The sequence below is a fragment of the Sphaeramia orbicularis genome, chromosome 19 (assembly GCF_902148855.1).
Source record: "Sphaeramia orbicularis chromosome 19, fSphaOr1.1, whole genome shotgun sequence".
NCBI classification, from domain to species: domain Eukaryota; kingdom Metazoa; phylum Chordata; class Actinopteri; order Kurtiformes; family Apogonidae; genus Sphaeramia; species Sphaeramia orbicularis.
In genome coordinates, this window is record NC_043975.1 from 24782944 (window position 1) to 24804975 (window position 22032).

Consider the following 22032-nt stretch of genomic DNA (forward strand, 5'->3'; position numbering starts at 1 on the left):
TTTATAGCTACAACCGAGCTTTAAGAAACATTTGTATTCCTGCTTATATTAATATACTTTATGTGGAATCTCATCACTGTGATAGATCCACATACAAATTCAGTCTCATTAGACACTAAAGCACAATTCTAGGGATTAGTTTTGTATATAATGTAAATGGTTAAGTGTTTAGATTGGGTTTATCACAGCCTACCAGTAAAATGTGATCTCTGTAAAGCTGTCTAATCATTAGTGACACTGGCAAGTTAATGCAGTAAACATCTGCCCCTTGATAGATGGAGTAACAAGTTGACTGAACGGCAAATTCAGAAAGGCCCAGTTTATATTGCACTATTTATACCCCTTCCAGGTCCAGTTAGAACCAGATGACCCCATAACACCATGAGACCTTCCTATTTTTCATCAGTAATATGTGCATGTTTTATAAATGTTTTGTCCTTACTCTACTCTTTTTTTTCCTTTTTTTTTTTTTTTTTTTTTTTTAGTTTTCCTGAAAATGAACTCAAAACTATTAATGCATATGTACAAACCTAGCACTCACTTTTTTCCCAAGTTGGTGGGTTTCCATTTTGGTAAGGTTATCTGTGAGTCTAAATGTTTTATTTAATGTTTACATTAACATGGTTGCAAAAGTAGAACTCCCCTTTTTTAACAGCTAACTATATTTAATTCATTTATTTTCATTACAATAATTATAACAGTAATTGATACATTTGTACACAATATAAATTAACTCAGATCAGGTTAGAGTATGACTTGAACTGTCATTTCTAACTTTCTAATGTATTGAGCAAAATGTACATTCAATCAAATGCATGACTCTGTTACTCCTTAAAATGGAATGATCTAAACTTTCCAAACACCCAGTGGATTTATGTATTTCAAGTCTGTTCTTATGTAGAAAGGCTGATTCACTTACCGTCTTAACAAAAAAAAAAAGTCTTACTCTGAACATAAATACATTATTAACATAAGCACTTTTACAGTTTTTTTTTTTTTTTACATATTAGACTATAGGATACCTTGTTTATGTATTCAGCACTGTTTTAACATCAGTCCTGGGGAAGAAGAGTCATTCAGGTTTCCTCTACGAGGGGTCTCTTTGTCTTATATTGTGCTGCCATGGCTCGGCAGTTAGTTATTCCTGTCAGAAAGTCTGTAATGTGACCGGCAGCAATCCTACTTGAGGTTGACACACTGTTAAACCATTTGAGAAGTATCTGTTCTTATGGTACAGTGAAGTTAATGTCCTCCTATGTTTACATTTCTGATGGAGGAAGAGCCGGATTGGGAGCTTTACTGGTACACCCACAATCAGTGTTGCTTGTATATAAAGTTTTTTTTTTTTTTTCCAATTCTGTCCTTCTGTTTGTATATTTATATTTTTGTTATTGTTAAACTGTACTATACTGTTAGAATAAAATCTAATCATGAGAAAATGTGAATTCATGTTGTCAGTAAGTGCGGTCAGTATGCTGTGTATTGCTTGTGAAGTTATACATGTAGGCCATCTGGTGGCTGTGAGTGGACAGGATAGTTCACAGGTGGAACATCAGTTGCTAAAGTGAAAATATCACACCCCACTACAAGTAAATATCTGCATTCGAAACCTTACTTAGCATTGAAGCGACAAGGACATCAAAATATACATGTACAGTAAATTACACACTTTATCAGGCATTTTAACAACATTATGCCTCAGTTTATTATTTACACATATGCATTAGAACTTACAGACCACAGTTGATCTGTAGAGGCACAAAACATAAAGTATTAGGTATAATATTGTTAAAACTGCACTTCCCTTAAGACACAGGTGTCAAATATGCGGCCCAGGGGCCAAAATCAGCCTGCCAAAGGGTCCAATCTGGCCCCGAGGATGAATTTGTGAAATACAAAAATTACACTGAAGATATTAATAATCAAGGATGTTGAAATCATTTTAGGCCGGTTTGATCTAAAGTGGATAAGATTAGTAAAATATTATCATTATAACCTATAAATAATGAAAACTGCAAATTTTCCTCTTTCCTCTCGTTTTAGTGTAAAAAAAGTAAAATTAGAAGAAAAAAAAAGTTACATTTACAGACTATCCTTTTATATGAACAACCTGAACAAATATGAACAATCTGAAATGTCTTCAGAGAAGTATGTGGAATTTTAACAATATTCTGCCTGCTACTGAATCTGTAAGTTATAATGCATGTATAAATGATCAACTTAGGCATAATATTGTTAACATTGCACTTTTTTCTTGAGAATTTTCAGGTTGTTTATATTTGTTCATGTTATGTTAAGCAATGTTCGTAGGTGTAAACATTTTCACAATGGAATTTTACTTTTTTCACTCAAAAACATAGAGAAAACTTTGGAGTTGACATTATTTATAAGTTCTTATCCTATTATTTATATTATTTTACTGGTCGGCCCCACTTTAGATCATATTAGGCTGCATGTGGCCCCTGAACTAAAATGAGTTTGACACCTCTGCCTTAAGACATTTTAGGTTGTTCATATACGTTCAGGTTTTCTGCATTTTTGTGAAAGTTAGTAAATTTAAACATGTTCATGTAATTTTACTTTTTTACACTAAAACAAAGATAGAACAAAATGGACTGTTCTGGTCCACTAAGGGAGAATTAGTTTGTATGTGGCCCCTGAACTAAACAGATTTAGACACCAGTGACTATTAGTACAGTTGCGGAAAAAATTACTAGACCGTCAAAAGTCATCAAAAACAATGGTTGTGCAATCCAGTACTAACTCCTGTGTGTATCATGTGACTAAAACAGACAGAAAAGAAAACATGGAATGTCTAAAAGCACTGTTTTTGTCAGTACAATGCCACAGATATTGATGTAAGAACTTAAGTGATTTTGGTTATTATCAAGAAGACATGGAAAATGGCTAGATATCCGCTCTGAAATTAAACTCTTATGAGCTATTTTTGTTATTATCATTATACTTGTCCAAATAAATGTACCTTTAATTGTACCAGGCATTAAAATTAACAAGAAATGGAAGAAAACAAGGGTGGTCTAATAAGTTTTTCCACGACTGTATGTCAGTGGAATTTTTGCGTTTCACGAATTCGTCCTACAGGCAGATTGGACAGTTTGGTGAGCCAGTTTTGGCCCCATATGTTTTTAGAGTCATATTACTGCTGCATTAATGTGTGTAACATTTATTTTTTACTACTGTGCATGTTTAAGGTTGACCCAATTTAACTACTTAAGAAATGTTTGAGCAGTTTAATCTACAGCAATGCATCATATTTTATAAGATCATCATATGTTTGGAGCCTCACTACCCTATAAAATTCAACTTTTAATGACCAACTCGGCCAAAAGGGCTTTTTAAAAAAATTTATTAACAGTGAAAACACCTGTTTTATTCGATGAATTATAATTTCTCATACAAATCTGCCAAATTCCACTCAACAAGCACCTATTACATAATTTAATAGGTGAATAGATAAAGATAATGTTGGCCAGGTGGCTTGATGGTGCAGTGCTGGGCTTTTTTTTTTTTTTTTTTTTCTTATTTTTGTGGCCAAAAAGGCTTTCATAGAGCTTATTAAGTAAATTTCTTCAATCCATAAAGAAACAGTTCACAAACATTTAAAACCAACACATTTGGAGATGCTTTGTTTTCACCAGACATGAAAGGTAAAGCTGTCAAACAAATGTAGTGGAGTAAAAAGAATATTTGTCTCTGTGATGTAGAATAGAAGTATAGCTACAAGCACTATCAAACACAAGAATAATAATATAATAATAAGTAATCTCACACTACTAATTATTCACATTTTTAAAACACGTTCAACTATGTGCCACGCTGGATTATCTTTGCCCCTAAAGCACTGATGCCAGCTCACTTCGACGTTACACATCTCAGTACGCAACACTGCCCTTTACAAGAAACAAGTGGGAGTGTCTCAAATATGTGCAAATTTTGTGGTTACACAGTGTATGCTGGAAACACTCCGACGGAGATATCTCTAATGTACTCCATTAATGGCTGATATCTGATAATAAAAATTACTGATCTGTAGATTTTCACTCTAACCTTTTTTAGTAGCTTGTCCTAAACATGAGAGTAGTGAGTTGTCTTTAATTAATATGACCGTAAGAAACAGTGCCAGCAACCCCACCAGCATTTTGGATGGTTTTATATGTATTTAACCTTTATTTAACCAGGAAGTAGATAACCTTGAGAATAAAATCCATTTTTTAAGGGAGACCTGACTGTAGTTGAATAAGGGCTGTTTGTAAGTGCACATCCCCTAAGAGTTATGGAAATGTGATCAGCTTGGCTAATCTGGCAGTGAAAATGTCACTCTTGACTGAAAGTGAAAAAAAAATACATTCCAGCATGAAATTAGTTGAAGTACATAATGAGATAATGGCTTAATGATCAAATTCTGTATTTCTTCATTTATTTATGTAAGATTTCATTTATTAGTTGATTATTTTACATAAAATTCAATTCAGAGTTATTGTTAGAATTTCTACTTTATGTCACTTTATACTTCTACTCCATTATATTTCAACACATTATCTTTTACCCCACTGCATTTTCAGCACATTTACATGTTTACAGATTTTCACCCCCTTTCTGTCCAGTGGAAACCCTGTGAAAGCTTTGTGAAGGATGAACATTTTCTTACTTCTTGAGATACCTTAAGTCTTTTTCTGATCTCACTAAAACCAGGCTTTTTAATGATAAATATTTCTTACAAGACTGGAAAGTTACAAACATAATATTCAATCGTTCATACAGAATCTAAAGCATCATTAATGTCCAACAGTATATGAAATAGCTTAAATGAATGCAGCATTTAACATCTACAACCTAATGCAGCTTTAAAATGAATCCAAAAGTATCATATATAAAAGTAAAAACAATGATGCAATAATAATATACTTATTAGTCACATCTCAAATGTAGAACCTTCACTGTGTTATATATTATATAAATGATCTTGTTGTAAGATGTTAAGAGGAACTGTTTTTTTTTTCATAGAGAGACACCCCCCCCCATTTAACTTTTATTATCTGTATGTCCCTTTTCATTTTATTCTATTTGTCACAGCATTACCAAAGGCATAGAGGCAATTTACTGCTTTAAAAAAAAAAAAACAAGTTTATCTTATTAAGGGATTGACATCTGCATTTTTGTTGCGATAACCAACAGTTTGAGCTTGTGGTAAAATGTAAAATTAGAAGAAAGAGATGACTATTTCTAAAATTAAGGTACCAAGATAACATATTACTTGTTTATCCAGTGAGTGTTCCTTGGTTTTTAAGGAAGTTATGTCTAGTAAGTGAATTTGCGGAGCATAGGATGGTAGGGGAAAGTAAAAAAGAAAAAAAAAAAGTGGATGGTAGGGGAAGGTAGCAACTTTCTTGCCTCTGATTGGCTAGAAAAGCTCTTTTCCAATTGGCTACTTGATCTGGCAGTTAACACACATGCAGGGCAGGCTGTCAGCTGCTACTCAAGTTGTCAGGCACCAGTAGATGCAACACTCATCACTGAGCAAAAGCTGCCAAAGTCTGAGTTTTTTTTTTTTTTCTTTTTTTGACGACAGCTTTGCTTATCAGGACTGCCTGTAAAAACCAGTCCCTGTGCAGACCAGTGGAGGAGGAGCCCCATCATCTCATATCTACAGACACACACAATGTTATTGGACTATTCAGTTCAGTATAAAGTTATTATGAATGACTAAAGTATGATAATATGTTAATTTAATGTGTCATCAGATAGACAGATAGATAGATAGATAGATAGATAGATAGATAGATAGATAGATAGATAGATAGATAGATAGATAGATAGATAGATAGATAGATAGATAGATAGATAGATAGATAGATAGATAGATAGATAGATAGATAGATAGATAGATAGATAGATAGATAGATAGATAGATAGATAGATACTTTATTGTCTGTTTGAAGTAAACACAGAAATTCATTTTTTATCATGCCTGTAAGACAAAGTTTAAAAATCACACTCAGGCAAAACACCCCAGCACAATCAAAAGCACAATACAATGGATAAAAACAAATAAAACACATAAAATGACTAAAACCACAGTGCAGTCTATTTTGTGTTGTTAAGAGCAGCTCTTACAGAGGGGATGAAAGATTTTTAGTAGATGTTTTTCCTGAGCTTCCTGAGCAGGTGAAGATGCTGTTGTGCCTTCTTGTACACAGAGTCCGTGAGTCTGAGTCTGAGTTTTAACATTAAAGTTAATTACATTTATTATTAAACATTACTCGTGCTTTTGTAACTTCAGCGGCTCATTTTAGCTGAACACATGGCCCATTTTACCTGAAGACAGCTCATCTGAAAAATGTTGGACAGCTGGTGTTTCAAAAGCTATAACAATTAGATTTTATTTCATAAATTCTGCACAGAAATATTTAATACCTTCCTTATTTCCTACAACAACATAATTCAGTGAAATATATTCCTTTTTTAAAAATTTCCTAAGCAATTAATCAAAAAAGTGGCTGCATTTAGCTGATGTCACAGTATGCAATGCCTGATACTGATACTTTCAGTGGTTTTAAAAATGTAAATGTTACACTTAAAAGACACCACACATGACAAATACTGTGCATTTAACTGATTTATTGTGCATTAAAATTTGGTGGTCATTGTCTTAACCCATAAAGACCCAGTGATACTTTTGTTAAGTTACCAAATAAATTTTTCTCAATATTTAACCTTTCTTAAGTGATTTATCACCATTTTTTAAATAATATTATCCACTGTATTTTGCCTGCTTAACTGTAAATCATGTCTTTTCCTATATTTAGTTTAGATGTTCATTAAAACTCAGATTAAAGTTGAGGGTTATTATATCAGAAACAGACAAAACTGCAGAACCAGTGTCTTTTTCAGTCCAGTCTATGATTAACTGAACATAAACTCAGTGTGTCCATCCACTGTCATTGATCCAACTCCGTGGTGATTCAATGCTGTAGAAGATGATGGTGTTTCCATGTTTACTCCAGTCAAAGGTGGGTAATCCCAGCTCCATGGAGTAAAAGTCCTGACATGTATTTGTTCCATCCTTTCACTGAACCAGCCCATTTGGATGAGCACAGCTCCTCATCCAGGTAGATGGGATCATTAGTGGAATCACCTGTGTTTAGTGAACAGGTAGAACCAATACAGGGCAGGTCTTTTATTCTATGGAGCTGGGATTACCCACCTCTGACTATGGAGCCTCTGAACGTCCAAATGGGTCATATCTGATAACCAGCGGAGGAGAATCCCAGTTTCATAAAGTAAAAGTCCTGCCATGTATTGGTTTAATTTAATGAGAATGCAGTCAAAAACAAAAAGAGTCATAATTTTGCAAGAATAAAGCCATAATATTATTAGAATAACGTGTAATTTAAAAAACCAGCGGAAAAATATCATCAGTTCACCACCAATAGTTCTGCAGCCAAACACTTCCAGTCAGTTCCTCCTCCACAAAAGAGGCCATTTGCTCCAAATCCATTCGGTTCTCTCGACAAAACAATCCCAAACTCTCTTCAAAGTCCTTAGACTAATGATAATGTGCTGATGGGGGGATAATAGGCTCAGTACTGAAAAATTGTTTTTTTATTTATTACCAGTCCGATGGCCAGTTTTTTGCATCAAAGATTCTTTCATAATGTGCACCAGTAAGTGTATGTTCTGTTTGACAATACAGTGGAAATTCTATTCTCTATTTTGCTGTGCGTAAACCCCAGACGAAGGTATAACCTCACAAAATGTTCCAAGTTCTCCATAATGCGACTGTATTCTTGTAAATTATGATATTTTTCCCACCTGTTTTTAAATTATGACATTATTCTCATCATATTATGAGAAGTTTAAAACACACAACAAAAAAAAAAAAAAAAAACAACTAATGATATAAGTCTCATTTTTCTCCTTGAACACATGTCTAAGTATTTGTTGCAAATAAACCTAAAACTCTTAGTTCCTGAATTTTCAAATGACAAGATTATTTCTGTAAAGCTACGATTTCTAAAATTAGGTCCATTGTGTATAAAATTACACAGGTGTAAACACTGGTGTCAAAATGTGGGCTGTTCAAAGGTTTTTTCTTGGTTCCTGTCGCAGTGCCCTTCCTCTTATCTGTCTCTTATTAAAGGATGTCGATACCAGTGAACACACTCACTGCTGCACACACTTTGTCTCTGTGAACACAACATTGTTTTTTATGTCCAAATAGATCTAGGCATATTTGTGGACATCACTATTTGAAATATTTTTCTTTTGCATTTCATCATGCGCTGGTTGCTGGCTGGATGCTGTGGACTTGTTTTGATCAGCTTTTCAGGTAAATTGCAACACACACTATAACTAAATATGATTTTTTTTTTTTCAATAAATCAACTAATTACAACTCAAAATGAAATGCTATTTTAAAATGTGACTTGCAGTTAAATGATGAAAGTTAAATTAAACTTGTTTTGCACACCATAGCTTAACACAATGATAAAGTTATAGTTTTTAAGCCTCTTCGAGCACAGCTTTACTGCATACATGTGTTTTGCATGTTATTTTTGACTCAGTACCATTACTTCCTGGCCATCTGGGGGCAATGAGGAAGTTGTCCTCTGAGACAAAGACTGAATATTATTGTCTTGTTGACAAACTGATGTCTATGGTGTTTTAATTTCCATCTTAAGTCCAATTTAGTTGTGGTAGATTGTGCACAGTAAACAATAAATGCAACCAATGTGGAAAATTTTTTTTCAATTATTCATTGCAAATGTGAATAAATAAATAAATCAACAAAAAATGATTACAACAGTTCATTTACGACTATTTTGGAGTATTTATTTTGCTTTCTATTGTGATTTGTGATGAACACATTGAAAATAATTATGAAAATTTGAATAAATCCTTTAAAACTCCTAGAAAATGTGAGCAATTTTGGATACAACTACAAAATGAAGGAAACTCTTAAACAAGTGTCTTTAACAGTGGCATATCCACTAAATCAATACAAAATTCTGATAATGTGAACCTTTTTTAATAGCAATTGTAATTTAGGGATACACCAAAACCTACTTATGAAAGGGGCCTTGAAAAAGTAAAAATAATTTATCTTTATCTCTATTATTCTCACAGTATAAGATAGAAACTAAGATTAGTAAACATGGATTTGTTATACTTTAAGACTCTAAACGAAAAATCCCTGTTTTTCCTCCTCTGATGTTGAAATTACACCATTAAAAATTACACCATTAAAAACAATAACGTTAAAATATCTAGCATATAGCAAGCAGTTAGCATTAGAAGTCAAAGCAATTTAATGAAAAATATATATTGGATAACTTTTTTTTATTTGCGAATATAGACACAGCACTTTTTTTCAATTTAGAAATGTCTACATATGAAATCAAATGTATTCAAGCAGTGAGGGTCATAGGTAAAAATGTGTTGTTAAAATTTTTATATTTGCTTTGTTTGAAAATGAATAAATTTGCAGAATCCAAAAGAATCTACTTAAATAAAACCTCTGAACCACAAATCCTATCAATATATTTAGATTATTCTGGTAAAATGATGTTAAAGAAGACGATCATATTTACCACAGAGACTCTGAATGTCAAAACAAGACACATCTGACTCTGAAAAACTGAGAAACACCGCTGTCTCTCACCTTTAAAAGTGCACTGATGGATAAGTGCTACAAAAGTTTAATACCTTAGACCAGTGGTTCCCAACTGTATTTGGCTCCTGACCCCTTTTTAACATAACAAATTTCTGGCGACCCCAGACATTCAAAACTGAGATTTTTATTTTTGCTAAAATTAATTTGTTTTTGATCATGTAATAGTTTGCTATACTATGTTGCAAATAAACATTAATTTTAGACGACATTTAGTCTATATAATGAATATTATTATGGACGGAGGCAGAAAAGCCAGGTGTAGATTACTGCACAAAGTGAGAATTTTATTTTCTTTGGCCAGGATATGTACAGTCAGTCCAGCTTGTACTTACAAGGCTGACAATTAATACTGAAAAAACAATAACTCAAACTATGAATTATGAAAGAGCTGCAGCATCTGAAACTGATCACAATGAACATTTGAAAGATAAACAGTGCCACAGTGCTTCAGTTTCAGCTTCACAGTTTGTCATGTCTTTTATGGATTGTGATTGTCTCTGTCAACTCACCATATATTTTTATTAGTAAGTTTACTTTTTTTTTTTATCAATTACTAGAAGTTTCAGGCGACCCCATTTCAATTTCAGGCGACCCCAAGTGGGGTCCCGACCCCAAGGCTGAAAAACACTGCCTTAGACCTATAAATATTTCTAGTGGCTCAATGACAACTACCAGTAATGTTTCATCAACAGATTTAGTGGTATCTATTAACTGTGAAATGATGCCTCAGATGTTTAACTTATATGTTACAGAAGTATACATATATATATCATAATTCTCCAATTCCTGTTTTGTCTTATTAGTGGCTGTGAACGAAAGAAGTTCCACGTTACATGTTTCCCAGAAGCCTCGGTTCTATGGTGTGTTGACAGGTCGACGAGTGGGCATTTACTGCGTATCCTCAAAGCGACACTCGCAGGAAACTGCACAGTGGTTCAAGGCCCCCAGATATGACAAAAAGGAAGAGAAAACCCAACTATTTGCAGGAGGACGTACTGTTATCAGTAACTTCAATCAGACCAAAGATGCCATCCTCATCCTCACTAATCTGCAAGTGGAGGACCAGGGAGTGTACTTCTGCGAGATAAATGGCATACTGGGACCTGGGACTGAAGTCCATGTTGCCAGTAAGTGACCAGGATGAGATGGAGATAAGCACAGTTTTTTAATTTATCAAAGTCTACATTTGTCTTTGCTTTCCTACACATGAAAACACATCTCATATAATATCTCTACTTTCACAGGCCCTGTCAATATTGGTAATGCACTGTACAGGAGCCAGCTGAAAGATGGTCTCATGGTCCTCCAGGGACTACTGTTGGCCTTCTGTATTGCTGCTATACTGTTACGCAAACAATCACTGGTGAGAAACAAAGATGCATTTGGTACCAGGATAAACTGCAGAGTTCTGTGCATGCAGTAGTTCAGTGAAGGACTTGTAATATAGGAAAGAACTGAAGTGACAAAGACCTGAGGACAGGTTTGGCTAAGGGCTATTAAATACTTAAACACTTTGAGGTCATTGTGTCAAAGGCATGAAGCTTCAGAAAATGTTGTGCTACAGACTTTATTTAAAGATATACAGTTATACACACTAAACACCACCAAAAGTGGTAGCTGGATGCAGTATACGTCAAAAGTCCCACCCCTTATGTTAATCAGTAGGGTTTCATCCATATCCAATTTTGTTTTGTTTTTTTTTACTGAAAAGCGGTTTTGCACGTTTTAGGTTGAATTAATATGAGTAATTTGTGTTTCATCTTTTTGATTAGTTTGTTTTTAATATGTTTTTTTTTTTTTTATCTTATTTTAGTCCATCAGTGTATATCATGTGCTATCTCTGCATCACATAAGCAACACCACATCTGTAACCGTGGCTTCATTTGTACTTAACAGGAGAAAACACCCTTACAGTGCCCACCATATGTAGGATTGTCCTTCTCCTTCCTTTATCTATCTGAGTTTAATTATATTGAAATTGAAAGCCCCTTTATTTGTACAAGAAAAGCATTCTACCAGCTGCAACTACAATCTGAAAATGTCAAATTTTGACAAAGATGCATCTCTTTGCAGTTTTATTTTTGAAAGGATTTAGTCATTTCACCACAACATGCTTCCTCATGCACACAAGTTCAGTCAAACCGTCAGGCAATATTTTTTGCAAAAACACTTGTCACAACATTCTCCAAGAACCTGCAAAACAGATATGTTACTTTAACCTGACGCCTTAGTTCCAGAACTATAGTTCAAACTGCCAAACCTATTACTGCACCAGCACAGCGGTAACTGAATGTGGAAACAGCTCTAGTTCAAGGGGCATGGGTGTCGGCCTTGAAGTTTAACTACTGCTGATGGCTCCCTCATTTTCTTTTCCAGGAGTCATTTCGGTTTCATCCATTTTATTTTAATTTAATCTTATTTCAGTTTAATAGTGATCTGGTCCAGCTTTAAAAATGTCCTTCGTTACTAGGATTTCACGTTACATAGAAGCTCTGGTGTCTGCTGTGTTAGGGTTTGATTGGCAGGTCTGTATGACAGCTCACTCACATGTTGAGACAGACACTATTTATTTTTATTTTATTTTATTGGTTTATGTAATAAGGACCATGCATATTTATGAGCATTGCTGTATAAAAAATACACCTACTTAAATATGCCAGAATTAGTAAAAATAACTACTTTTCATCTGCAGTCCCTAGGCAGCTGGCAGAAACAAGACATAAAACAGCCAACATTAATACATCACTCGTTTGCGATAAATTAAAGATTTAAAAAATATACAATGAGTTTCAATTTATTAAAACAATTTTTTTTTTTGGCAGCTCCACCGCAGTTGTGGTTAATAAATAATGATAATAATCATAAAATAATAATAAAAACTACAAAGACTCTAAAATTATTTTGTTATGACAATGCTTGATGAAGTTTAGTGTTTACTGAGTCTGTGAGCTCTGAGTTACTGACTCTGACCCAGCTCTGGCTCCAGCAGCTCCACCCCTTTTCACCAAATATGGTTGCTTCCAGTTCCACAAAGCCAGCATGGTGTCAATAAAATTGCAAACTTCTGACTGAATGACATCTAAATGGCTGTTCAGAAACCACTGTCCAGTCTATAAAGTACTTTGTATAAACCTTGTGTTAGTTTTTTTTATGTTAGTTTGTTTTAGGTATTTTGTCTGTGTGATATGTAAAACACTAAAATTTATAAATAAAGTAAAAAAAAAAAAAAAAAAAAAAAAAAAAAAAAAAAGACACCAATGTCCGCTAATTATATACTCACTGGTCTGCCTATGCAAGAGATTGGCAACTGCTTGGGGCCCTGGACCAATAGGGGCCCCAAAAGTAGTCTATTCAACCCATGGATAATTTTCAATGACATCACAATAGAAAATATTTATTAAAAAGCCAGGTTTGAAATAAAGAAAGTTTACATTTCATGCTTTTGTACTTAGTGTAGAAACCTGACAATGTACTGGGTGGATGGGCCCCTGGATAGTTACTGACTGTAGGGCCCTGGGCAAACTTATAGACATTTACTGATCATGAAGCCTGATGACGGGTACAATTTCATCTACAGAGGCAAAAAAAAAGCCTCTGTTTCACTATATGCATTAGATATCATTATGCTACACTAAAATACTATTACCATTAAGAGCAAAATATGATGGTGAATAAAGATGCTGGCATTTCTGCAGTCACTGATTACTCCATCAATAATATCTGTGAAGTCTGTGATATTCAATAGAGATAACATGTAAAGAATGATAACAACCCATTTTTTAAGTAACTAGATTTGTTTTATTTAATCAATGAATTATGTTTATTCTTAGCGTTCATTAATGTTATTCTTTTTTCAGTTGGAAAAGAAGGACAGTCTATATGAGGAGCCAGAAACTGATCACATCTATGAGGTTTGTTGCAACTTGTTTATTTTGCTTTTACTAATAATCATGCTGTGTGGTTGTTATCTTTTTCTGTCAGCCCTTTACTGGAACACATATAGTTCTATCACATCCAAAGCAGCTGTGCACCGTCTCTAAAAAAGACGGAAGAAAAGTAAAACAGCAGTGTATCCGATGTACGGTCCACTGAGCCTAAAACCACAATTGTGTCTGCTTCTGTTACTGCAGCTCTCTTTTTTTTCTCCATTTTTTAATGCAACATTGACATTATGTAAATTCTATTATTCTCAACTGACTTTTGATTTTATTCTTGTATGTGCAGGTTAGGGGAAAAAAAAAACTATAGCATTCTGGTAATAATGAAAGCATGATAAGAGATGTACTACATGCTTTGCTGCATAAATGTATGAGAAAAGACCAAAAAAGAGTAGAATAATTAAGGAAAGACTGGAGTAAAATTGAGAATAATTTAACCAGCAGAGTTGAATTAACTATCAAAACCAAAGTAGCACAAATGTGTTGTTGAAGTGACTCCTCATAATTGCTTACAACAGTTACAATGATTTGCATCTTAAAGCCTGAGATACATTTTAAGACACGAGTGATACAGCTGATAATATTCAAATACCCTTAAATGTCAATCAACATGTGGAAGCTTTTAGCAGCTGTATATTTTTTAAAATTTTTGAGTCACATCTGAATCATATGCAAATATGTCGAGTCTGGGTATTCAAAAGTGAAGATATGGCCTGCACTCTTCACAAATCACAAATCATAATCGCTTTATACATATACATATACATATACATATACATATACATATACATATACATATACATATACATATACATATACAGGTTTGACCAAAATAATTAGAACACTTGGCATATTTGAGAGGTTTTATCTATGTTCTATAAACCGTAAAAAGCCATTAATGTCATAATGAGCCAAAATCCTTGTTGATCATTGTCAGGTGAGATTGTGGTTAAATTGATGTTGATTCAACAGTCTGTGTGGTACTGTTAAATGTACAGTGTGAAAGGCCTCTCCTGCCCAATGATAAATGGGTGCTTCTATGAAACTGGTCCCTAAAAACAGGACACGGGGGCTAAAAATTCAGACAAGATGTAGACTAATGTTACGAAGCAAGTTTAGAAACACTTTGGGTCTTTTTTTTTCAATTAATAATTATTGAAATAAAAGAGAAACTATTTTTCAGATAAAACTAATTTTTCTATTATTTCTATACAAAAATCCACATACATGGTAAAAAGGACATGAAAATTACACCACAATAATTTTTCAAATATCTTTTTATTCTCTCAAAGGCACATTTTGGGAACTGAATTAATGATGCAAGGCAGAGTGTTTCACAAAAATGACCTTTGTTACAAAATCACTTGCGATTTATGCATTTAAATGGGCAGGTTCTGCATGTAACACGAGTGGACACGATGGGTTACATGCAAAACCTGGAATCAGACTGCTGATTAATGAAAAATCCATATGCTTGGATTAGAAAAACCACAAGGATCATCAAATTTAACACAAAGTCCTTATTTATAGCGGTATATAAGGCCATTTCAAGCCATGTTTTCCAGATAAAATGCACTGGCACCTAGATAGCTTTTCCTGTCCCAGTTTTGGTCCTATTTTTGGCCACAATATTTTATTAAAAATTCATTAATTTTGGGATGGATCATAGCAAGAGTACAATTTTTTGCATTTATCTGAGGTCATCATTGGGTATATCCTGGGGAGAAATATGTCTAAATTTCTCTTTTATTATTGGGTCTAAAAAGCTATCAAACTGCCAGGTACCAAAATGAACCCAGTTTCATAGAAAGACCCAAACATTAAAGTTAAAAGTGTTTAAAAAGAGTGGGACTTCCCTCATCTGATATCTGTCATGTTCAGTGTGACCATGTGCATGTTTCATGAACATTATGAAATGAAATCATGGTTTGGAGGCAAAAAAGGCGAATATTTTCTGATTGCTGTTCGCTGGTCTAATTATTTTTACCACCACTGTATCAAATGGGAAGTATTTGATCTCAGGATAAACTGTGAGCTCTATACTTTTGAGATCAGATCAGTTTAGTTGAAGACAAAGATGAGGTTCATAATTCATTACTTTTATTTGCTGTTTTGTGCTTTCTACTGACCCTACAACAGCAATATTTTGAAAATTAACATACATACATATATACATACATAGATACATACAAATATCTAAACATGCATACAGAAAAAGAGGATTATATTTATGTATATATGATTATGTTTTTTCGTGTTGTGTTTTTGTCAAATATTGGAGCTGTCTCATACAGCGCTGAGTACCCCCATTAGCAGTTACTGTAAAATCATGCTGTAATTTAATAGAACTTCATTACAGTGTAGATGATAATAATAATAATAATAATAATAATAATAATAATAATAATAATAATAATAATAATAATAATAATAATAATAATAAATTTAATTTTTTATAGCGCTTTTCATGGAGCTCAAAGACACTTTACATACAGCAGATAAAAACAGAAATCAAACACATTGAAAGCAGATAAAAGCAGGTGCAGAAAGCATGTATATAAACATAAAACAGTTAAACATTAAAAGCAATCTTAAATAAGTGAGTTTTTAAAAGGGATTTGAAGGTGTTGAGGTCGGACCAATGTTGGATGATAGGTGGGAGAGAGTTCCAGAGGGATGGGGTTGGGGCAGCAATCTAGAGAGATAAGCCTGTTAAATAAAACATGAAACTGCATGAACTTGTTTCTGATGTGTTTTTATTTCTCTCAAACTAAGCAAATGCAGGCCATAGAAATATGAAATATGAATATGACAAAACATAAATTTATAAATCAGTAAAACTATTCATGTAACCACAGTAGCACTACTGCCATGTGAATATGTTAAACTACCTCACAAATCACAATGTAAATCAAATCCATCTTCCAATAATGCGGTGTAAAGTACTATGAACAATATTTTGGGGTAACTTATGTGTGGATTTTGCAGTATTTTATTGCAAAAAGTTATATCAAAGGATTAAAATGTGTGCTCACTCTCTGTGTGACAGGGTTTGGCGATTGAATCATGTGGAGTCGACCTGTATGAGGACCTGTCTGTGTACGCCCAGGCTGACGGAGCTGAGGCCCCATGGGAATGAGCCTGACATGAACGAAATATTTATCACCACATCCACAGCTTCACAATAAGTAACCAGGCAATGTAAATACAACAGGAGGATTGTCATTGTCCTCAGGTAGTGGAGCCATTATCTTCATTTTTTTCTGCAATGCTGTTGATAATATACTACGCATTCATGTTTTGAATTAATCTAGTGTAAAGTGACATGTACTCCAATGGTTGGTGCTTTGTGGGAATTTAACTCTTGTGTTGTGTTGTCTGTTGATTTATCTTTGTACAGTGGGTCTGAACAACTTTGTGAGTAATAATACACATCAGAACTTGATCACAGGCCTCTGCATTACTGTTGTACAATAAAACTCCAGTTGTTAAAATAACCGTCTTGCTGTTTCAAGAATGAAAACAATAAATATGTTTGCCTCTTGATGCATTTTATTTGTAGTCACATGGATACTGATGAAAAATACTTATACATTTCTCTTTCTCAGCGTCACAACCAATACATAAATATATAAATAGATAAAAAAGAAAGTCAGTAAAAGGAATAAGTTAACTAATAGATAACATACATAAATAAATAAATGAATAAATAAATAAATAAATAGAGACAGATTTTCTCAGTTTGCTGTGAGAACAGATGTAACCACTATGTCCGCTCTCAGCAGATGAGCGTGGGCTTCCTTCCTGATCAGTTCCCAGGCGTCAGCGCTGTGAACCTAAAAACACAAGAATATTAGAGTCAAAAACATGTCTGACAGATACACATAAAACTAAACAGCAAGACAAATATTTACCATTTGCTTGGCATCGTGTGACAGTCTCTTGAAGTACAAGCTCAGCTTCTTGTTCTTCTTCTTGTGGCTGTGGCTCGCAATCTGAATGAAACAGATAAATATTTTTTAAATAATAGACTTAATTATAGAAGTTTTCGACTAATTTACCCTCAAAGAAACACACAACTGCCAGTGACTAAAAGCATCTACTGATCTAAATTTTTTAAATAACTTTTGAATAGCTGATATCCTATCAATACATTGAAATATTTCGGTTAAAATGCAGATTCTCAGCTTTTCAGCAACATCAGATATGACACATTTGTACATTTAGAAGCTCAGTAGAGAAGGTGGAAACACTGTCAACTTCTGCAACACTGAATATGAGCAAATAGTTTGATAAATGACAGTTACTGTAGATTATTTTTTGTTGAGTTAATGATATAATTAGCTGAAAATGTTCCCTAAGTTTTATCTGTTCTGCGATTCATTCAGAAATTGAATGAATGAAATTTATTTCAATCATTATTTTGATAAATTTACTTTGAAATGTACCATGATCAATAAATTAAATACAGGAAAAGACTTGCTGTAAACAGAAAAATGCAAAATTCACAGGAATGTAGTGTAATGAATGGTGATAAATCATCTGAGAAACTTTTGAGTCAGTTCCTAAATGAAAATTTCTCTATATCTAACCTTTCTTCAGTGATTTATCGCCATTTATTCTAATATTATCTTCTGTATTTTGCATTTTATCTGTACAAATCAGGTATTTTCTTGTGTTTAATTTACTGATCATGTAGATGTTCATAAAAGCTCAGATTAACGTTGAAGTGAAGGTTATCATATCAAAGACAGAGAAAACTGTAGAAAAAGTGATTTTTTTCAGTAAAACATGTCATTAACTGAACATAAACCAAGCATTTCTATCCACTTTCATTTATCAAACTCCATGAGGTGTTTCCACGTTCACTATGGAGCCTCTGAACATACAAATGGGTCATATATGATGACTATGAAAAGATGACAAACTGTATTTTACACCAATTACTGATATGTATTGATAGGATTAGTGGATCAACAGGTATTAAACAGTTTAGATCAGAAGATGTTTTTAGTTGCCAGTGGCTGTTTGGGTCTTTATGGGTTAAAGGCAGGAAGTAATCATTTTTAAGTCATCACAAAGATAGTTCCAGACCTTTAAGGTACTGGAGATGGAAATTACATTTACATTTTACATTTACATTTATGCATTTGGCAGACGCTTTTTCCAAAGCGACTTACAGGGGAAAACCAATCAAATCAATCAAAAATCAATGGAAGCTAATCTCTTTATATGCATCATCAGTTACTACAGCTTGTTTTTAACAGGTAGAAGTTATACTACGTAATTTGCATTGTCCCTATCAAATTAAATAAAATAAATAAATAAATAATGCACAGATGCTGTTTCTTATAGCTGAACTGGACAAATATTGACTGATCTTATTACATCATGCACAGTCTGGATACTATAGTGTTGGCTTCTTCTTATCATCCCATGCTTTAAATCCAGGTGAAACAGAAATAAATGAAGGCTGTTAAACTTACACATGAGCGCAGTCCGTCGGCCTGTTGGGTTGTCAGGTTAATAAAGTTCTCCACTGTGGTCTCCTCCCATACGGTCTCGTTTGAGGGGCTTCGGTCCTCCTCAAACAGGGCTGCAACCTCCTCCAGAATCTGCACAGTGAAGGCAAGTCGATCCTCAGCCTGAGAGTAAAGGAACAGTCAGACATGGAGATGAAAATACACCACATTACATTTATTCTCTGACGTTACAAAACTTGGCGTCATGTGCCAATAACTTACTGATGCTTTGGATGCGTGTTTGTAGAGCTCATCAGGGAAGGCCACAGCATCCTCCTCCGCAGCATCCACAGTGGAGTTAGTGGAGTTAGTAACCTGTATTATACAAATATAATCAGTCGAAATGACAAAAGAAAAGAGTAAATTCAATAAATAGTTATAAGAAATGGACTTACCATGTTTTCTAACAGAGTCAGAGAGTTTTCGTTGTACTGTCTGAAGTTCTGCTCCATCCACCTGCAGCTCAGTGATGCGCCTGCGCAGAACAGACTCACAAAGAGGCAAACGAAGAAGATCTTGTTAGGCATTTTTCTTTTGTTATTGTTGTTTTTCAATTGTAAGAAATCGCCTTTGTAGAGCTGTAATCCTGATTTCTCTACTCCTGGAGTGTTTGTTGTGTCTGTGCAAAGACACTGCGGCATATTTATAGGAGGATCATGCACCTTTTTCGCTTTCCTATTCACCTGTGGATTAAGTGCAGAGATTTCCCAGTGCTCAAATGTCAATTAACCTCACATAATTTCGAGTTTGTTTCTTTTGAAACATTATAGTAAAATGATTTGTACGTAAACACACTGATGAAAGTAATGAGACATTTATACGCACATAACCTGAGAAAGGGCTGAATTACGCAACATCATTTATGATCCCAAAGGAAATATTGCATCATAGCCTGTGATATATTTCTAACTGTATTCTAATATATACTGCTTACTTAAAAACATAATAATAATAATAATAATAATAATAATAATAATAATAATAATAATAATAATAATAATAATAATAACGAAATTGATAATTCTATTAATTCTGGCATCGTTTATTCTCATTTAATGCCACAACATTTAGGAGTATTTTCATCCATGTTTGCGTTTATTTTCGTCAAGATCTCGTATCAATGATGAAAGAGTCAGCAGAGCACTTTGTGAAGTCACATCTATAGCATTCCAAACATTTTCAGTTGGGTTCAAATCTGGAGTATGTGGTCCAAATATATATGAAAATTATGTTTTATACTTTATGAATCACTCTGTCACAATTTGAGCCTAAAATCCTTAAACTCTTTAGCAAACAGATCATTGTTTAAGTAAACTATTTTCTTTTGTTCAGACAAGGTATAGTTTTTAGATGTTACCTGCTTAACAAAAGCTTGTCTGAACAAAAGAAAATAGTATATTTACATAAACAGAAGACAAAATGAACGTCTTTGTTTGTTCGGACTTTCCAAAATTTCCGCCCTCCGAAAAGGCTGGACAGGCAACACACAATGTTATGACTCATGTTTACCCTTTTCTTTTTTTTTTTTTTTTAATTTATTTTTCCCACTGGTCACAAACCTTTAAATGAAACAAACACATAGAAATACATAATTACAACATACTCTACACACATATAAAACAACAAGAAAACAAAGTTGTCTTCCACATAACAAAGCAGACTTCAAACACAAAACACATTAGACTAACTGCAGTGCAAGTTTCTGCATCAATCTTAGTTAATGAAAATGTTTAATTTCTGTGGTAATTTTGCAATGGAAGGCTCTGGGTGACCTTTTTTGGACAGAGTGTAATAATAATAAATATTACTTTTTTCTTTTTTTTTTTTTTTTTTTTTTTTTTTAAGAACTGCAATAGAATAAAGTGAGATTTTTTGGCGTGATTGAAAGCTATTATTATTATTATTATTATTATTATTATTATGAGGAAATAAGTAGCCTAATATATGATCCATTATCTGTTACTGTGTTAATTCATTGGGACAAACAGCCTATAGGCCTTTGATAAAACAAAGCGTTCATTAGAGTACAGACAGCGTCATGTCCAAAGGTGACAAGCTCAGCAGTAAAATTCCCATCCTGTAGAGAAAATGAAAGTGGCTGTGAATGCGGCCTCAACGACGTGCGCACTGACACTTGTTCCTGTGAATTGAAAAGTGACATTTCACAGGTTGTGGCCATCAAAGTGTGAGAACAGCGAAATGAGGGGCATCTTGTTAATTTGATCATATAAAAGTGAATAAGTGAATAAAATAAACGGATTAATGTGGAAACTATTTTTCGACCTAAACAGAGCTACTTTATGGTCTGTTGACAGCTTTATTTATAAGTTTATGAGTTTGATTAGTGGCCGAAATTGTCCGATGTCCCTGAAATGACTGTAATATGTTTGATTTTATTTATTATCTGACAGTGAAAACCCTATATATGGCCTAGAACAGTCATATTGTCATTTGTATAATCCAGTTTGATATTTAACAACTTCACGTGTACTTCAGTGATGCTGCATGGACCACATCTAAAATAAATAAAAAATAAAATAAAATAAAATAAAATAAAATAAAATAAAATAAAATAAAATTAAATTAAATTAAATTAAAAGGACCTTCTTACGTCATTTACTGGAGTTACAGCCTTAATTACGCAATGGCCTTATACTCTATTATAATGGGCCTCTGGGACAAGTACCAGCAAAACCACTGATAATACTGTGCATAATGAAGCACTTTGTGTTGTTTTACTCTGAGTACATCATCACAAATCAAAAGGGATACCTTCAGTGTGACTTAAAAGTGACACAGTATCAGTGATCAAATGAGAAGCAGTTTAAGTTTTCAGTCACAGTGAGCTTATAATGTTAAGAAGATCAGTATATACGCC

General features: G+C 33.6%; 2 protein-coding genes across 2 annotated transcripts; one reads left to right on the forward strand and one right to left on the reverse strand.

Moving 5' to 3' along the window:
* The first annotated feature begins 8199 nt into the window (after positions 1-8199).
* cd79b (CD79b molecule, immunoglobulin-associated beta) lies at positions 8200-17166 on the forward strand. The gene is made up of 5 exons (XM_030121923.1): positions 8200-8350; positions 10498-10821; positions 10939-11057; positions 13552-13605; positions 16682-17166. The coding sequence occupies exons 1-5, from the start codon at positions 8299-8301 to the stop codon at positions 16769-16771; spliced, it is 639 nt and encodes a 212-aa protein (XP_029977783.1). The 5' UTR covers positions 8200-8298; the 3' UTR covers positions 16772-17166.
* Positions 17167-17369: 203 nt separating this feature from the next.
* On the reverse strand, positions 17370-19681 carry LOC115410393 (interferon a3-like). The gene is made up of 5 exons (XM_030122024.1): positions 19550-19681; positions 19377-19469; positions 19119-19277; positions 17547-17627; positions 17370-17468 (listed from the first exon to the last, which is right to left on the reverse strand). The coding sequence occupies exons 1-5, from the start codon at positions 19679-19681 to the stop codon at positions 17370-17372; spliced, it is 564 nt and encodes a 187-aa protein (XP_029977884.1).
* Positions 19682-22032: the final 2351 nt, after the last annotated feature.

Coding starts and splice junctions, on each gene's coding strand:
- cd79b (XM_030121923.1), top strand. CDS start 8,299: ATGCGCTGGTTGCTGGCTGGATGCTGTGGACTTGTTTTGATCAGCTTT. Junction 8,351..10,497: donor TGTTTTGATCAGCTTTTCAG/GTAAATTGCAAC, acceptor TTGTCTTATTAG/TGGCTGTGAACGAAAGAAGT. Junction 10,822..10,938: donor GACTGAAGTCCATGTTGCCA/GTAAGTGACCAG, acceptor CTACTTTCACAG/GCCCTGTCAATATTGGTAAT.
- LOC115410393 (XM_030122024.1), bottom strand. CDS start 19,681: ATGCCTAACAAGATCTTCTTCGTTTGCCTCTTTGTGAGTCTGTTCTGC. Junction 19,470..19,549: donor TGACTCTGTTAGAAAACATG/GTAAGTCCATTT, acceptor TGTATAATACAG/GTTACTAACTCCACTAACTC. Junction 19,278..19,376: donor AACACGCATCCAAAGCATCA/GTAAGTTATTGG, acceptor CTTTACTCTCAG/GCTGAGGATCGACTTGCCTT.